Source organism: Aphelocoma coerulescens, chromosome 4 (assembly GCF_041296385.1).
Source record: "Aphelocoma coerulescens isolate FSJ_1873_10779 chromosome 4, UR_Acoe_1.0, whole genome shotgun sequence".
Classification (NCBI taxonomy): domain Eukaryota; kingdom Metazoa; phylum Chordata; class Aves; order Passeriformes; family Corvidae; genus Aphelocoma; species Aphelocoma coerulescens.
This window is the reverse complement of record NC_091017.1, coordinates 4,192,476-4,211,650: the sequence shown is the minus strand read 5'-3', so window position 1 is coordinate 4,211,650 and position 19,175 is coordinate 4,192,476. Positions and strand designations below refer to the sequence as shown.

General features: G+C 37.9%; 1 protein-coding gene across 2 annotated transcripts in view; it reads right to left on the bottom strand.

The window, feature by feature from the left end:
* The window catches only part of SYNPO2 (synaptopodin 2), a 78,625-nt gene extending 59,711 nt beyond the window's left edge, over nt 1-18,914 (bottom strand). For both annotated transcript variants that reach the window (XM_069012548.1, XM_069012549.1), the window contains exon 1: nt 18,572-18,914. In XM_069012548.1, coding sequence (XP_068868649.1) covers nt 18,572-18,700 — 129 coding nt within the window. In that variant the 5' untranslated portion in view covers nt 18,701-18,914. The remainder of the gene's footprint in view (nt 1-18,571) is intronic.
* Between the last annotated feature and the right edge of the window lie 261 nt (nt 18,915-19,175).

The window sequence follows — 19,175 nt, the reverse complement described above, 5'->3', positions numbered from 1 at the left end:
CACTGTTCTTTTCCTCTTTTTGGCAGGAAATCATAATTCCAGAATACCATCTAAATGCCAAGGTACTTCTTTATTCAACACTAGTAAGTACTTCTGTTGTCTCTGCTGGACATTGTATTATTCCCCTGAATATATGACCTAGCAATCTCTTGCAGTATGTGCTCTTCTCATAGCTATTGCTGTGTATTACTACGTTTTTTCACTGTGATTTTTCACTCAGACATAACCATCTGCAAAAGCTACTATCAAGGAAGTCTAAGAAATAGGGAAATGCACTCCTATATTGCTCAAAGGACCCACTTGTCTCAATTGCAAGCAGTACTTTCTCACACCCAGTTTCTTCCTAAATCTCTGGCTTTAGTATAAAGTGTAATGGCTGTTACAAATTAAAATTAGGTGTTTGCTTGCTGATGAATACCTTTACCAATGCCAAACAAATTAAATCTACAGTCCAGGAAATACTCAGGATGCTTCCTTTTAAATCAAGAAAATCTCTCTCATTAAATCAATTAGGTAGCACTTAGAGGAAAATTGATCCAGGATATCCGAAGGCATTAGTAAAGTGTTGGGTTATTTCGACTCGATTAGGGTTATATCCTGGCCAGTGGTTTGATCAGGATATTTGAAAAATCTGGAGTCATTCTACCAGAGGAACCATTGCCCTCTCTGCAGGTGTTCAGCAGAAGTCCGCAGCAGAGGGAGAAAGGAAGGGTTTGCTCACAGTACTGTTCTCTCATGCCGTTACTTCTGGTTCCCTTTGATCCGCAATCCAAGGCAGCAGCTGCTCAGTCTCTGTGATATGGGAAAGCAGCCTTGCTGTATCTCTGCCTGCTGTGGATCCTGAAAAATGACCAATGTCAGAGGCGCCAAGGTGGGTCTCTGCCACTTGTGCAACCCCAAACACAATCATGTCCTCAGCACATTTGCAACTGTGCAATGCAGTGGCTCATGTTAGAAAGCATTAATAGCTCAATATGGTAAAAAGAAATCTGTAAAGGCTCCAATTTCTGTGGTTATAACCCTTTCTGATTTAGGGAAACTGTTTATTTTAATAGTTCACTTAGTTCTACTGATGCACTCTAATTGAATTCAGCTGAATTGTTTCCCTGTCTGCTGCCAGCCTTCTCCCTCCTGCAGCTCCCTGGCAACCAGGTCCAGGGTAGGCCTTTAAAAGACTCTCTTTTGCAGTCTGTTGAAATGTCACTCCCCTCACTATCAGGCAGAGCACTATCCCGACTATTGTCTAGGAGGAGCCTCCTGTCGCAGCTGGCCTCCAATTCCCAGCAGCAGGACCCTCGATCACCCCTCCCAAACAGCAACCTTGTAGGTCCCTGCAATGAGCAGCACTTTGGGACAGTAGCAGCAGCAGCAACAGTTTCACCCATGCATTTCTTTTTTAAATGTGAGGTCTACAATATATATATTTTTAAAATCCATTAAAATACCCAAATTCTATATTTTGTCTATCCACGATCTACTGCACTGGTAAATTATGGCTGTGCCTGTAGATCTCTCATCATCAAAGGTACCTCATAAAGCATCAGCAGTGCATGTCTGAGCTCTACTGTAAAGCCTGGGCTAGACTGTAAAGCATTGAGTCATCATTCCTTGCAGAAAACTGAGTGCTTGTGACACATCCATGAACCTTGTTTGGCCGGGACATTCCCAAATGGTCCAACACAAGCAAGTTGGAAGTGGGGTGGAGAGGTCCTGGAAGCATTTTTCTTTTAAAACTTAGCTTTGAAGACTACAGGACATTCTAGATATATTCAGAAGAAGATTCAAATGGAGTTAGCTTCATGGAAATTGAAATGTTCAGCATTTTCCCATAAAATTCCTAGGAATGGGAGTTCAGATACATCAACAGTATTGCCAAAATACAGTTGTGTTTTTGCTTTCCAAATGTGAAACTCCCATTGAAATCACTTGGTCACTTTCTATTAACTTCAGCCTCAGTTGGAGCAATCTTAGGAGAAACACTCAGGGAAAAGTTGCATAGTACTTCAAGCATGAGAAAATAATAAAAAAAATGCTACTAGGACTTTGGGAAACTTTATATAAATGGCCAGCATTGGACAAGAACTTTCAAACCCAAAACCATGTAATAGTCTGAAATTTAAGGGAAAGTGCCTTGACTACAAGGGACAAATGCAGAAAATTTCTTTACAGTATATGTACACTAAGGAGAAAGAAAATAAAAATCTTATAAAATTCTCTTGCTAGATTAGCAATATGCAAATAGCTAGTGCTGAACTTGATAAAAATTTGCATTTTTCCATGATTTGCATTGAACACTTGCTAAACAGTCAGCATCCCTCACCCAGCTACCACATCAGCTAGCCTACACTTTTTCAGTGCATATTCCTAAGATGAACAAATCACAAACCCTGTTAAAACTTTGCTTTATGAGACAAAACCTCAGTTTTTCCCCCTGAAGGACAGGATACTTGAGTGCTGCAGCACAAAGAGAAGCAGAACTTTAAGTGGCATGCTGAAGACACAGTTTCATTTATAAAACTATGAAAACTAAGATGAGGGCTGTGAGGAAAGGATGCTGAATCATAAATAGTAACAGAAGTTCTTCTGTCCTAACTTTACTATTGTATCCTTTATGACATTGCAGGGAAAACAATGCAGGGAGTAATACAATAATATTTACTTGTAGCATTGGCAGTCTCTACTGTGCACAGTATTAATGTTGTTTTATTGAAATAATTTTGTAATTTTTAACAGTTTGACTGACAGTGTTGGGGTTTGGGGGAATTTCCCAGTAGCTGAAGTACGTGGGCTGCAGTAGTAAAGTCCCATTATCTGTGCACAGCTCAGTAAGGCATCATTCCCAAGCTCGATGTCTGGCTTTGGCAGTGAGTGATCTGCCCTGGTGCATGCAGGAGCTCAATGTCAGGCCAGGCCAGATCAGAATAAAGTAAATTAAAATTTCCTTAAGAAAGGGGATTTCTGTCTTATCTATAGAACTGAAACTAGGGGAAAATGTTTTAGTATTTCCTGACCTTTTCCCCCTTCCCTTCTGTCGCGGGTTGGGTTTGTAACCGGGCAGAAACACCAATTTAGTGTAGTGCTAACCTATGACACCTTCAAAACACTACAGTATTAGGTTGACTTACAGCATTCTGAAAATCTTAATATTTTGCTCTTTAAAACTATCCTTATCATGCCCAAAACAGAAGATAATTTGGTTTGGTTTTATTAAAATCCCTTCTGAACTTTTTACACTGTAGCTATTCTTCCCAAATGAGTCATACAATAACCATTCCCAGTTTGTAGTCAGTTCTCCAAAGAAGCAGAAGAAAAAAGAAACAACTTCCTTTTAAGGGAATGAGACCTGTTTGTAAAGATAAACCTCTTTCTATTTCTATTTGAAGACATTCTCCATAACCCAAGAATTGATAGCTATAAAAACACTACCTACTTTATTTGGACTACAAAAACAGTCCTAGCTATAGGACATTGTTTAATGTAAGCCTAAAGCATCTGTATATACACTCACACGTAGGGGCTTTGTTGAAATGACACGTGCAACATGTCAAACAAGCAGCAAGTTTACCAGAAATCTGTAAGAAACAGCTTGAAAACTGTTTGATTTCCTTTTATTTAATAGTTTTAAATAAATTAGTTTAAAGAAATGAGTTTTTTAATATTTATGTGAAGTGAAAACAGTTCAGGAGTATGTAATTGTATAAGTAAGCTAACAGCAATTTCTATTAAAGTGCTCTGCAATTCCCAAAAGGAATGCTTGAATGCTAGAGAATTCACGTGCTCTTAGAATATGGGAAAATATCTACGTGCCATAATTCGCTGTGACAATCTCTGTAACCTCTGAAAGCCGCTGGTTTTTTAAAAGCAGCTTGTTGTACTACTCAATTTCTATCCGTAGAAACTGTAACAGATATTTAAGCATCCTCACTGGGCATTTTGTTCTCAGACTGTGGGCCTGCCAAGCTTATTCCATTAGCCCTGCAACCAGCAAATACCAGTTATCTAGTACCACATGAAAAAAGATTAAAACATTAAAAAACTTGGGATTACTTGGGGTGTTTTCCCCCTTGGGGATGGGATCACTTTGCAATCCAGGATATCCAGAAATGGATTTGAATTTTAATGAAAGCTGAAACTCTAGTAAGAACTAGATTCCAGTAGCTGGTACTGTAAGGAAAGTTGCATTTGTCATGAGACTCACAATAGGTTTTTTGAAGTTGGGCAGATAGTCACAGTTATTTTATAGGGATTCTTTAAGATATCTGGCTATAGGTACATTCTTTTCAAGATATTAATTTTTAAAGTGTAAAATGTGTGATTGCATGCAAATTAAAATATCACTGGATCTGTTACTTAGATAGGAAGGTAAGAATAGAGTTACAAATTAGTTAAAGGTTGAAGAGGAAAAAACCCTGATATTAATTCAGACACTTAAGCAGAGATGAATTGTTTAAGTTGTACTGCCATCCATTTAGCTCTGAACCCCTGACACTATAGTTTATTAGAGAGGTGGAGACAACAGAATCCTTTGTAACAGGTATTTATATTACCAGAGGAGCTACAGCAGACTTTTTCTGTGTTGTTAAATTAATCAAAAGCAGCAGGGGAGCATCCTTGAATTACAATGGTTGCATTATTCAGAAACTGTAAAGATGGAATTTTTAAGGAAATCCAAAAGGCATGGAGCCTGGGAAGGAGCCAATCGGTTTTTATTTTAATGCTGCCATTTTTGACAATTCTTAATATAAGAAGTTGGAGTATTGTTTCAAGCAGACCTTTGGCATACACTTTCTATGATTTTATTTAATTTTCTTCCTCTGAATTATTATTTTTATGTACTAACACAAACATAATATGGCATCTCTCACCCCAAGTAGATCCTGAAGTACTTTCATGATCTTTTCCCAAGATCTGTGCCAGCTTTAAGACATTTGCTAAGTCAAGGATGCAGTTCCATACACAGAAGGCTGCAGCCCACACATTCATGAAAAGCATCAATCCTATAGCAAGAGCGGCCCTGTGTATTCCTTCTGGGAGCTAAAGTAACATTTTCCTAACAAACCTTTCACAGAGGAAAGGGATGCAGGGCAACTGATGCCATTAGATCATAGGCATGAGTTGGAAGTTAAGTTTAAAATATTTTTTAGAAGTGAAATTCCTGCAGAGGGTCAGAACCCCCAAGTGCACATTTCTTGCCAGGATCTCTGAGGGATGGACTCAGCAGGGAATGGCCACGTGCTGAACACGCAGCGTTGACTTTCTGCAACATTGGTTCTGTCAAGGAGGAAGGGCCTTGGAAAATATCACCATTTGAAGTGGTATTATCTATGTTGAGGCACAGCTTTTATTTTTAGCATGGATGTAATTTTTATAAATCCATACTGCTAAATATGACAGCTAAATATCACTGATGTTGCTGATTCCCTCAGATGAGTGGGGATAAAACCTAGGACAAAATTCCTACTTGCTTAATCAGTTTAAATTAAATCCTGGTTTCTTCCAAGACTATAAATAATAGAAATAAGGATTAAGAAAGATAACTGGAAAATACTATGAGACTAAGATAAAAAATATTTTCAAATCTTAGTCAGATGTTAGAATAATAATGTTTTAAAGAATTTCCTAAAAATAACAACAAAGGAAACAAGCACATGCAAATGAACAGGATAATCTCAACTGTATCAAGCATCTGGAAAATATAAGTGCAGATGAAAGAGCTGCTCATTTTAAGGATTTAATTTAATCACTCATAATGCTCAAGAAAATTAACATGTGGCTATAAAATACCTGCTTGCCGTAAGATTTCACCCCAACATGGTCATAGAAAGATTTCAGATAGCCCTAGTTGTTTTACTCTAGGATAGCACCATTCCTTTTCATTTTGTGTGGCTACTGTTGCTCCAACTTTGCTCCAAGATATCCTGCATATTTTTCAACTATTAAATGATGCGTCTGACTTGGCTGCATTGTTGTGGAACCTCCAAGTAACCTTGGAAAGTATAAATCCTAAAATGTGCCAGATCCTCATAACTTGATTTTTAGAGTGAACACGGCACAGGAAGGCAAGAAACAACTGGATCTTGTACCAAGAGGCACCTTTTGTAAGTACTTCTGAAAGGAAGACTGTGGCAGCTACAAACCCCAAATCCTCCATGTAGCATTTCCCTATGGAAAGTGCATCAACTCCCAACACAGGTCAAATACCAACTTTAAAACAGCAGACAAAAGCAGAAGAGGAAATGGACATCACTGCCTTCTCCTCTCATATGCACTGTGCTGCTTTCAGAGTTTATTTGTGAAAGTAAAAGCAGGCTGAAGAAACATCTGGCAATATGACAGCATGGCTTTCATGGGTGATTTTTCGAAAGAGTGTCAGAAAGGTCCTGGTAATGTCAAAGTCAGCCCTGATCTGCAGCATTTTTCCAAATGCCAAGCACCAAACAAAGGGAGTAGAGGCCAGGAGGAGCTTGTGAAGGCACAGGTAAAAATTGAAAAGACATATTTGTGATTTGGTTCCATAATTTTGTATTTGTTTCCTGAGCAAGTGCTTCCCTACAATTCAAATTACTATATACATTAATAATTGATGGGTTGTGTAGCTCCTTATCTCATAGCACTGATTTTAGCTGTTTAAGAAACCCTTATAGTCAAACACAGTTTTCAGCACGCTGGTGATGTAAGGAGTCATTTAAAAAATGACTGAAGATCAGGAGTGACATTTTAAGCAACAGAATAGGCATGCAAACATGTACAGTGCTCTTTTTCACCTGAAAGAAGATACACTGACTCAGATTGCCTCAGAAGACTTTGCTGACACCTCTTACTAATATAATTTTGAGGGAAAGTTCTTAGTATATGAACTTCTAGTATCTCCTCAAGTTTCTCTGGGAAGCACACTTTTTAAGGATTATGTAGTCTTTAAAAAGGTGTCACAGGTCAGCACCTCCATAAATTAAATTCAGTGTTAGAATCAGTGTCAAGTTTCCTTTGCTCTTTATTATTTTGCCCTGAAACTTACCTTTTTCTTATTAACTTTTACAATTAATTGAAAAAACACAGCGAAAGCAGTTTAATGTCACTGTATCAGAGAGTATTGTACCTTCTTTTAGCATGGAAGAAACGAGTCAAAACCAGCCAAGTGCAGCTGTGTCAGGATCTCTATTTGAGATACTGGTTTAGGATGTGACTAAGTGTGTTAAAATGATGGACAAACTAGAGGTACACAAGGCCTGTGTGAGCTAAGTCAAATGGCCAGAAGGAAACCCAAGCACATGAAAATATCATCTGGCCTGAGAGCATGTTGCAAATGTAAAACTGAAGAAATCCACAAAAGCCCCAAGAAAACTTTTAAATGAAACTAAACCCACTTGGGCCTAAGTGTAGTTTTTGCTTTAAGTGTCATACAGGTATAACATGAGGTTATGTGAATCCCCATAGGTGAACACCACTTTCTGTATTACTACAGACCTCTAAAATCAGAGAGGACTTCCTAACATATCATTTCTTCTCAAAATTGTCTGATGGAAAGCTATTGGAAGAAGCTTTTTAGTTGGATATCAGAAAAGAGAGGCACTGCATAGGGCTGAGGTAGTAGATAACTCCTACAGCTGTCAATCACTGTGTCTGGCACACTTGATCCAGTCACTGAAATAAATCGTGTTCCTTGCTCTTGATGGAACACACCTGCATACAAACATGGAACAATGAGTATTTTCCAGTCTTTAAAAAAGTATTTGGGTCTAGAGCAGTAAAAGGTTTTGGGGAAAGATTTGGTTTGCCCCTCATTTTTTGTGAGCTCGATTGCCATGCCGTTGCCTGTGGCAACACCCGAAACATCCGAGAAGAAAGCATTTTCCATAAGAGGAAGGCTTCCTTCCCAGCCTTTTCACTTTCAGCTGATAATGCTAAAACATGATCCTGTTTCTGCCTGTCTATTTTTATCCCAGGGCCCAGCAGCTGATGAACCGTGCCAGGGTTTAATTCTTCAGTGCTGGATGATGCAGGAATCCAGAGGCCTGAATTCAAGTCTGATTTTAACAGGTCAGTGCATCTTTAGTTTTTGCCTGAGTCAATTAGCAGCCAATATAAATTTGTGCCAATTCCCAGTCTCTGCAACTTTTTCAGGCCTCTTATGCAAATCAGGCCTGGAAGCAAACAACCAGTGAGTGACCCAGAAGGCTGGTGTGGCTGGGCACTATTGTTCTCAGGCCATGCATTTCAGTGCTCTGTTTGTTCATAGTGTAACTAAAAAAATGACAGGCCACAGCCATAACTATCTCCTCAGGCTTAATTATTGTAGCCTTTGTACTGTTCTTGCCAGTGTAGAGAAAGAGGCATTCATGGGCCTCTCACTACATTTAGATTCATTGCATTGTTTCTTACTGTTCCTGTAAATATAGAGGAAGAAGACTGAAACTAGAATGACACGAGGTTTTAAAGTCAAACCCTTTCCATAGTCACAAATTGTGCCATGAAATACTTTGGTAACATTATCCTGGGGATCTGGAAAAGGACTTAAGAATGTAGCACATTTAGGAGCTGCATCAGGGTCCTTCAAATGAAGATTCAATCATGAAAAATTTAGTTAGATCACACCTGTACTGATCTGTTAATTTAAAACTATTTGAGTGAAAATGGGCTTAAGCCGCAAAACTCAGGTAGATTTCCAACACCATAGGTGGTGAATGATGCAGTGTTGGATTCGGTGTGCTTCATGGGACTCCATTCTTCATCAAATTAGTAAAATGAAGATCTAGTGTTACAGACTGAAGTCATGACTAAAATTGAGGGCAGAGAAAGGATAATGAGGAATTTATTAGAAACACTATTTTAATATAGTTCAAAATTTGATTTAAATTGGATACAAGCCCTGGGAGAGTTCTTACACCTCCAGGGCTCCCAGCCCTGTCTGCTCAGGCTGTCATATTGGGCTGGAAGAAAGCAAGGTTTGAGATAATATTTTTTATACTCTTTTTAATTATTATTTCACTGCATATAATCAATAGTTGTGTGTAATATTACTATTTAATGTTCATAATATGGTGTCAAGTAGGTGCAGAAATATTTTTGTTTTCTCTTTAAAGGATTACAACTGCCTCTTTCTTCTAAAGTACCACTGAAATATTTTTAGTCAGGTTTTTTCTAAGATCAAAATTTGTCCTAATATAGTGTTATGAAACCACAAGTCAAATCCTAGTACAAATTTATGGAGCCCTCCTTAAGGGGATTACATTCTATTTGTGTGCCGGGAATAGTAAGTAGAAGTGAAAGAACGATTTGGAATTACTAATTTGATGTTATGATTTTGATTAATTGATATTCTGTGATTCTTGACTTGGTTTATATACAAGTTTTCCTGAGGGCATTAATTCTACACTTTAAAATTATGTGGTCTGAGGGGAACTGAGCTGAACGATACTTTCAGCTTCAGTAAGAAAACATTAAGCCTTTGAACTAAAATTTCTCCAAGGCAGAACTGTCTTTACATTCACTCACCTGTGATTTTGGGGACTGTGAAGAGCACCATCTAGTGATAATCAATAATGTCAGTACTGTGAAAAGGTGATTATTTAGACTGGACATAAAGGCACACCACTAACTCATTTGCCAAAGGGACTGGGAGGCTCCACAGGAAAGAGTGTTCTAGTTGTGATTTTCAAATGTCAAGTACCTTCCTTCAGATGCCCCCAAAAATGCACAATGCATCCAAAGATGGACTTTGACTAACAGTATGGATACCATGAGATAACAACTTTAATACTAAAATTCTGTTTCAAAAGCTAATTATGTAATCTTACTATGTATTCTATAATGCAACTTTCCACTTTTGTGAATGGCTTATTTTATACAGATCAGCATAATATACTTATTCCACTGATGGAAAATTTAGGTTAAGTACTTCTAATTTCCTGGGTATCCCCCTTTTGTTTTTTTTGGAAAGCCAACCATTCTGAAACTTTGGTCTTTTTTTCTATGAAGGATGTCTAACAGCTGCTCCTTCATAAGGATCTTAGGCATTAAATAGTATCACATGTTGGAATTTGCTTAAAACATCCATGCTTAATGATAGTTTTTCCTAATTTTAAGGATTTTGCAAGCGAGTCTTACACTATCCAACCTGCAAGTATTATTTCAGCATGCAGAAAGCTCATTATGAATATATGATAATATAGAAAGCTATTTATCCCTTTCAGATTACTTCCATATGCATCCTCTGTAATTAAATCAGTGCCTTATGGCAGCTGGCCTTTGAAGTGATCTCTGCAAAATAGGAAAATGTAATTTGTGGAACAAAATGCTGATCACTCTCTTCCAGCCACATCTGTTAAGCTCTAGTAGTTCAGAGATTTCTGTGCTCAGAGAGTTCATGAAAGCAGAAAGTTTCCTGTATTTCTTTCAGTCCAAAGGAAATCCAATGGAAGTGGTGGACACTATTCTAACCAAATAACAAGATTTGAAGTCAGAGGCATTCTTGCCCACAATTTTCAGTGAATTCACTGAAACTGATGTTTAAGTAAGTAGCTGTAATTGTGTATTCAAATAAAAGTACTACAGAGAGAACAATAAGATAAAGCAGAGCAAGAATTCCTGGCAGAGAAGACAAGGATTTAGAGAGATAAATAGAGAGATGACTGTTTCAGTGGTGGTGGATGAATAAAGCTGTTAGAACTCATGACGTGATTCCCCTTGATAGTAGCACATCTTGGAAATACCTTCTGTTACACAGGTACAGACAACCATTGCAATTACTGTTGCACAATTCCACACAGAGATGCTTTTCTTGTAGATGAAAAGAAGGACCCTTAGAGCCTTTCCAAAGGGATGCCAGTTAAACTGTTGGAGATACATACATACAAGATAGGTGTGCCAAGGAGTTACTGACTTGTCCAGCCACAGCTGTGCCTGCTGAAAAGGTTGTCACCCCCAGCTGCCTGGCACTCCTCTCCCTTTCCTCCTTCCTTTCCTAACCCAGGGGTTTCTACACTTCAAATCTGACAGATAAACTGCTCGTAGGACTGTTGCCTGAGCTGTCAGGCAAAATGAGGTGAGTTAGCAAAGCCCTGAAATCTAAATTGTTTAGGAAATACCATTCAGCCAACACGGGTCCGTCTGTTTGCAGAGTTGAAGAAAGCAAGAGGGCAGTTACAAGGAGTGCCTTCAACCAGTAAACATTTGCAGCTGAGGGATATGGCCACTGTCTAAATTTCTTCCTCAGCTTACATCGATACATTATCAGTCCTTAAATAAATGAGCTCTGGTTTCTCGTACTGTCAGTCTATGCTGTACTATTAGCAATCATTTCTTTCTCTTACAAATAAGCAGTCTGAAATGTCTTCCCCTCAATTGAGTATCTTTGTCCTCACCTAGACGTCCAAGACAGCTTGGAAATGAAATATACTGTTGCCAAATAATTTGAATGAAAGTTACATTATATAACAGTGTTATCACAATACCCCAAAGTCTAAGGTGGTTTTTTGTTCCTTAGAAAGGAATGACTTCTGCTAGACACAGAAACCTGTACTAAATAGATCCATAGCAAAATCTGCTACACCCTTCCCAATGAGGATTTTTATTCATGATATCTGTTTCTAATTAAATAACTGCACTATATTATACATGCTAAGGCCCAATCCTTTGCCCTTTGAAGTCAATGGCAAAGCTCCCATTGAGTTCATGGGGAAAAAAAAGTAACTCCTCTGTTAAGGCTTCCTTTAGTGCAATTTCAACTGTTAGGTTTTTAAAACCACCTTTTTTTTTTTTTTTTGCCACCTTTGCCTTCAGACAAAAAGCAGTTGCTGGTATTCTTGTATTAGGTAGAGAGTACTAGGAAGGGCAAATTTAGTCTTATTAAATTATGTTCCCCTGTCATTCTGTTTGCTTTTCTTTCTGTTATTGCAAAGTGCCACACTGGACATATGGTGTCTTACTTTTTTTTTTTTTTTTTTTTAACTCTCTGGTAATTCAATATTGCAGCAAAAATGTATGCCATACGTGTCATGTTTATGCTATAGAGAACACATCAAATGAAACCAACAGTATAGAACACTACAGTTTATCTGCTTTCTTCATAGTTTTGACCCATCACCAGTTCATCTGCTAATGAACTGTAATATAAAACATGCCTTCAAAACCCAAAGCATCCAGTTTCCTAAATAGGACCATATTTCTAAAATATACGTACAAAAAGGCAAGTTTATAAAAGAATGATTCCACAGCTACTCAGTCCAGGATTACATAACTCTTTTAAAGCAAAAGGTTACCCATTCATTCAGTGCCCAGTCCCAGATGTAGGAAGGAGATGTAAAACAAAGAAGGAGACTTAAAGGATTCAAAATATATTTCTATAAAGTAGAACAACAACTTGCATACAGAGTTTCCCTGCTAAACAAGAGAGGGACAGTCTGTGCTGTCCCCAGGACTGCAGCATGGTAGAGAGCTCAGGGTCTAAACCTGTTGTCTCTGGCGAGCTTAGAGCCAGGTTTTTGTTAGAATTTACCTTCCACATAGGCAACAAATAGGGCAGCCACTTTTCACTGTTTTTGCTCTTCACTGACAGCAAGGTGCTGTGATGTTTTGAAGAATTTTGGCCTTCATGCTCAACACCAGGTTGTATTGGCAGGTAATCAAAACACAGCACTTTGATTTTGGTGCACACTGAAGTGTTCCAGTCCAAGTGTGCATTAGTCTCATCCTAACATTCCCACTGACTATGGCCTACAGATTCTAATGAAACAGTGCAGATGGGAAAAATTACAGAAAAAGAAATGCACTGTGTAACTTGTGTACATTGGGTTTGAAATTTAAAACCTTCAAGCTGATATCCAGGGGGTTTTTTACTGCCAGTTTTGTTCCAGCCAATGAACAGTGCTCATGAATACTGGTTGCAATCTAAATGTTATCATTTTTGTCCATAGCTAATTCCATGCACAGAATTATTCCTCCTAAAGCTGAAGCTATCTCTGCTAATCCATCTCATTTTATAGAGTGCTAAGCACTTAACTTATGAAATATGGTCCCTTATAGTAATTTCTGCTCTAAATATTTCTGCTGCAAATAGGAAGAACACTGAGTTCTGCATTTGAAAGAAAACCCTTCCGTGATATGCATAAATCATAAATTGTTAGCTGTGTCCTCTCAAACAATCTGACACAATCCTAGAGGAGACTGTAAATAACATTTCCTGTTGTGATATTTTAATGTGAACTTGGCCAGAAGTCTTACTATTACATTCACATTCACAATAAGAATGCAATGGCAGAAAATACAGAACAATGACAAGTAATAATGTCTTGCAGTGTAATTTAAATGTTTCCAGCAAAGAAACTACAAAATGAAGCAAAGCTCTATACAAAGCAGCTAATCTAATTTAGTAGGAATACACTGTTTGGTTTTTTTAGTTTGTTTAGTTTAAACCAGTGTGAATTATGGTGTTCATTCTATTCCATTGAAAACTCGCCTAGTGTGAGAGTTGGAAAAGCATCAGTTGGAAATAAGCAGAAACGAATAATACCATGTATCCAAAACATGCTTGTGTTTGCCTAAATACTGTAGGAAGCATGCCAAAAGCAGTTTGGTATGTAGTCCTGTATATCCAAAACAGGGTATACACTCATGTGCTAGTTCAGCGGGCAGCTTTTAAACAGCTAGATGGGACTCCAGTACTAAACATTTCCACTGGCACAATGGCTGGAATGCAAAAGTTTGAAAGTAGGGAACACAGAGCCCTAACCTTTAGAAAAACATGTAAACCTTTGGTGGTTAAGGTGTATGAATATTTTTACTTCATTACTTTTCTAACTAGCACTTGCAGATTTTTCAGAACAAAGTTATTTACCAGTGGTCTATTTTAGCTAGATTAGGGGAACCTTACTTTGTTCCTCTATTTTGGAAAATAAATTAACTTAACCTCCATAAAGCCCAGCATCTTCCAGTCTGTCAATGGAAGTTTTATAAGTTACTTAAATAAAAGCTGAATTATGTCATCTAAACACATCCAAAAATGTATTGGTTATTTAATTGGGTCAAGGCTTGTAACACAGTTAAAATCCTCTCCAGAAAAGATAGATAAACCTACAACTTTCCACATAACTCCTTGTGTAAAAGAATATGTAAATATGCCTTATGGGGTTTTCTGAATATCAGCAAATACCAGCTGTGTCAGATGGTCTGAAGGGTGAATTTGAGAATAAGAGTCTGTCCGGGCTGCAGAAACAAACTATGTTTGGAAATGTATTAGCCAGCAAATTTAAACAAACAGTTTTAAATACAGGCCAAGTAAGGCAAGTTGTGTTTAAAATCATGTAGGTTGACTCTAAACTCCCCTCCTTTGCTGCCAAAGTTCAACTAGCATGTTTTAAACATGGCTTGTTCTGCTGATTGCTATTGCATAAAGTTGTGTTCAAATCCTGCTTGAAATGTCAAGTGATAAAAACAAGGCAGTATCAGCAGGGTCGTGTCAGCGCAGTGCTGAGCCTTCATCCAGCACACTGAGAACTGCAATTCCAAACAATGGTGGAGAGGAAAATCCTGCTTTTACTAACCTCATTTACCTGCCTGCAAGTGTAAGCATTTGCCAGGGATGACAATGTAAGAGCATGATAACAACTTTAAAAGGTTTCCTTAAGCCCAGCATCTGTGATGTCTTTCGTGGATAGACCAACTGTTTGCTAATATATACATTACACATGTGTATGTGACGGTGATGTGCTTTGCCTTACCTCAGGATCCAAAGCATATCTGCACTAACATGTCTCACCCCCTTTTTTTTTTTTTTTTCTGCTAGACAAAGTGTAGAGGTCAGCTTGATGAGAACCTCTTGGGGTATGTGTCAAGTATTTTGGATAAATGCAGAGAAAAAGCCAAACTACCACAACACAACCCGCCTCTGTTTACATCCAGTATTAAGTAATCATGTTCAGACACCACTTTTCACACTGTTGGTTCAGGTTGTTCACAAGTCTTTGAGTTTCACTTTCTGTTTCAAGTTCCAGTGAATCCAAAATGATGAAACTGAGACTTGAAATCTGAGCACGTTGATGGACAAGGGCACCAGTCTAAAATGACCATGCAGCCATTTGTTACATGTCATTACTAAGCCAAAGGTAAAGCTACAATTTGGGAAGCAGCAGCAGAAGCCTCCTTGCAAGCATCTGTTCAGTTTTACTTTTAGGATACTAATCTGAACTTCCTTTGAAGTGCTTATACATCTGAATCATGCAACTTGCCTCCCTTAAGTATTAGAACTATTTGGTTAAGTTCCCAAACTTAAATTACCAAGACTTTGACAGATACAAACAAAGAGTTCATCAAATTATGTTTGGTGCAGGTAACAAATATGCTGCGAATAATGTACCTCTCCTGCAAAGATAATTTAATAGTCACATTGCAGTTGAATATAAATCTAAATCATCTATAGGACAACTCCATTAAATAACCAGTTGTAAAAGAGATGCTTCTTAAAGGATATAACTTCACTGTATATAACATAGTTATAACAAACTATGTTCATAGTTCATTGTTAAGTATTAATAGAAAAAAATCACAGGACTTTCTTTCAAATGCTATTCAGAAAACCAGCCATTATTTTTTATGTATTTTAAATTAAAAACTGCAAAGATATTTTCAAGAAAAAACCCACAATAATATTAATAAAAAAATATTCTTTCATATATCCCATGGTAAAATGGAAAGGACATCATGTGTTGCTTTGCTTTTATATATTTTGAATTCTTATCCTTCTAGGGTCACTGTTACACTGAGATTTCCCATCTCCTGCTTTGGGACAGCCGTCCTACAGGCCAGCACTGACACAATTTAGTGAAAGGATGCACATAACCACTGTTTTCCTTAGCTTTGGACTCATGATTAAACTTTTTTTTTTAAATAACATCCATTTATTAGATAACCTTCTTAGCACGTATGTCTTTGGGTATAGTATTTAAAATACTTCCTTTTAAAGCCCTTATGTTATATTGGGACAGTATATAGAACATGCAAATTTTTTTAAACTGAAAAAAAGTTGTTATGAAGTATTTGCAACATTATTGGACTTCACGAAGTAAGTTGGTGTACACAGCCAGGGTTTAGAGGAGGAGAGTTGTTAAACACTTCTTATATTTTTACAGAAAATTAGTCAAATTTATGTTTTGAATAAGGGTTTTAAATGGACAAACAGAATGATACTTTCTCATACTTTAGAAAAATCCATTTGTTGCAATCTCACTCTAACAAGTTACTGAAAAGTCTTGAATCTAATTTAGTGGTTGTAAAATTATTTGCTGATGGAAATTGCCTGTTTTATCTGCAAAAGTGCTTGTGAAAAAGTACCGAGATAGTTTTTGGTAAAAGGTTTGTCTTTATCTCTCCATTAACACTCTGCATGGTAATGGAAGAAAATAATTTATACTGCAGGCAAAACTCTCATGGATTTCTGTGGGAATGCTATCTGAATATATGCTTTAGGAGTTAGGCAGTGGGGGGATGGTTTACATATTCTTTATAAATGTAATAAAACTATTTTAAAAAGCACAAAACAAACTGGTAAAAGCTGCTTCTGGCAGTGAACTGCAGTGACTTATTCCATCAGCTTTAAAAACAGTATGTTTCCTTTATCAGAGAGTAGGTAAGTGTGAATATGGGAATTTTATGTCCTGACATATTTTAATGGATTATCTCATTTCCCTCCATTTCACATCCATCTCCCCTTTAGATGTGTATCACAATCATTTCTCCACTCATGACCAGAGACTGAGTGCCCTTCCCTCTGCTCTAACAAAGGTAAGCAACCCTGCTGAAGCCTTCACTTCCATTTACAGGAAAACAAACTTGTACCAGTGGTTTTTTTTCTAAAAATACATATTATTATTTTTCTAAATGTGGGTATATTTTCCCGGCGGTTTTCCCGTTAGAAGTAAGGCACAACTGTTCCTGTGTATCTCAAGTCCCAACTTTAGTCCTAAAACAGAACCCAGACTTAAGTGCCCCAGTCTAGGATGTAAATATGAAAAAAACCCACCACCCTTGAATAGGCCATTATCAGGAAAACTAAAGTTTAGTCAGAATCTTGTGTTCAAACTGCTGTGCTCTTTACTTTTGGTTTTATGTAATCAAGGCCACTTGGCTTTTACCGTTACTCATGATTTTTAAAGTTCTAGCTACAAGTTTTCACTAGATGGCAGGAGTCCACTGCCATCTGTTATCAGAGGCTTTACTTGCACAGCAACAGTTGCCTAACGGTAGGAAAAAAAGTGAACATGTTCAAGTTTTGGAAAATATAGAAAAACAAATAAAAAACTCAACAGGAATGAGAAAAATTATTCAGACCTTCAATAAATCATAGTTCTGTTACTGGATATGGTTAATACGATAGGCTGGAAATAAGTGAAAAGAATAGTGAAAGATGTTCTTTTCTTGACAGAGGAGCTAAAAGGACCTTCTCTCACAAAATGAGGTAGAATTACTGTTTCTGCTGTTTGTGAAAAAGTGAACAAATCCAGTAAATTAACTAATTAATAACTAACTAATTGACAGCTTGAGAGAGTTACAGCTTAAATACTGAATTGCTGATCTAAAATACTGTATCAAAGTAAAACCAAAGCACTCAGTGCACTGCATTACCAAGATACTAAAAGGAGATAAGATACATTTTAAACTCTCTCCCTCAGTTTAACAAGGCAGAGTTCATGGGATGATGATCAGTCCCAGTACAGTTTCAGCCAGTGGTATTTTGCTGAGCTCAGAGCTCTGGACAAAATTTGTCCCTCTTGTCTAGGAGAACAGAATGCAGCTCCATACAGTTACATAAGCCTTAATAACCATGACAAATCTTCATTGTTGCACCAGGGGAGAAGCTGTTGCCCTGGAGTGAGCCCTGATTTTTAACAAAACTGCTTTTGAAATATTATTTTTGCAAGTTGGGGCTACCAGTTCCTATTTTTAATTTATTGTCAATAAATTTATAATTTTACTGTGTGTCTTGCCCTCCTTCTATACGTGCAGATAATTTATAAAGTGTCCAGTAGTTTTCAGTGTTGCTCATTAAATATAAGAGGGAACGTTTGGCATCTATTAAAGCTGCTTCTAAGACTGGATAACTTTCCAAAACCAGAGATAAGTCAGTGTAATGCTTTGCAGGATTCCCAAAATAGTAAGAACATTTTCTCATGATAAAGCTGTATTTATTCTATGACCAGAGTAGAAAAACTATCATAAATAGATGACTGAAGCAGCATTTCCTAATATGAGATTGAGTTTTGCGTTGTGCCGAGTGCACTCAAAGCCACAGAACGGAGCAAATAGGAGCTGAAAGGCACACATCATGTCACAAGTGAAACACTCAGCATTTAACAAAACTTTGGCAACACTTGCAAGCTACCAAAAAGCAATAATCCCATCCTATTGAAACCAACAGAATCAGCACCTGTAGAATCTCTGCAAAACATGTTAGCAAATTCAAACAAGCATCACAATAAGATCCACACCAACCATTTCCCTGGAAGCAGGATGGATTTAAACAAAGTGGTGCTGTCACCTGTGTCCACAAAACTGCAACAACATCTTTCTGTCATGCTCCTACCTTGGCGATTTGCAAAGGCTGCTTCTGCTCCTTGCCCCCTTGCAGCCTGAAGCCCCACGGCGCCCCTCCGCTCATGGCAATGCAGAGATAATCCCCCGTGCCCATTTTCCTGGTGCAGTTGGGCAGCATTCACATAAAGGAGAACATGAAAAACTTGGCTTGCAGATGTTCAGCGAGCTGGAGATTCGTCTGCCGGGCAGAGCTGGAGACCCAGAGCACCACACTGTTGCTGCTGCTGTGTACTGCACGAGCAAATGTAGTCATTGAGGGGAATGGAAGAGCTCCCTCGGACGGAGGGCACAGCCCACTCTTTCGTCAGATTCCGACGCTCAGCCCACCTTCAAAGTAAAGTAAGTGAACTTGAGGGAATGCACACAAAGACACTCGGCCATGAGGCAGGGAAGGCTGGCTTTAAACACGACTCTCCTGACAGCTAAATCAAAACAACAGCAAAAAGAAGTGTACATTTCCCTGTGACAATTTGGGAAATAAGTTTACTTTAGTAAATGGTGCCAGACGTTTTAAACTCTGATTTACCCATTTCTTGTATTTTTACTCCAACAAAGCAAGCAGAATCTCAAGTGAAACAAACTTGTTGATGCAC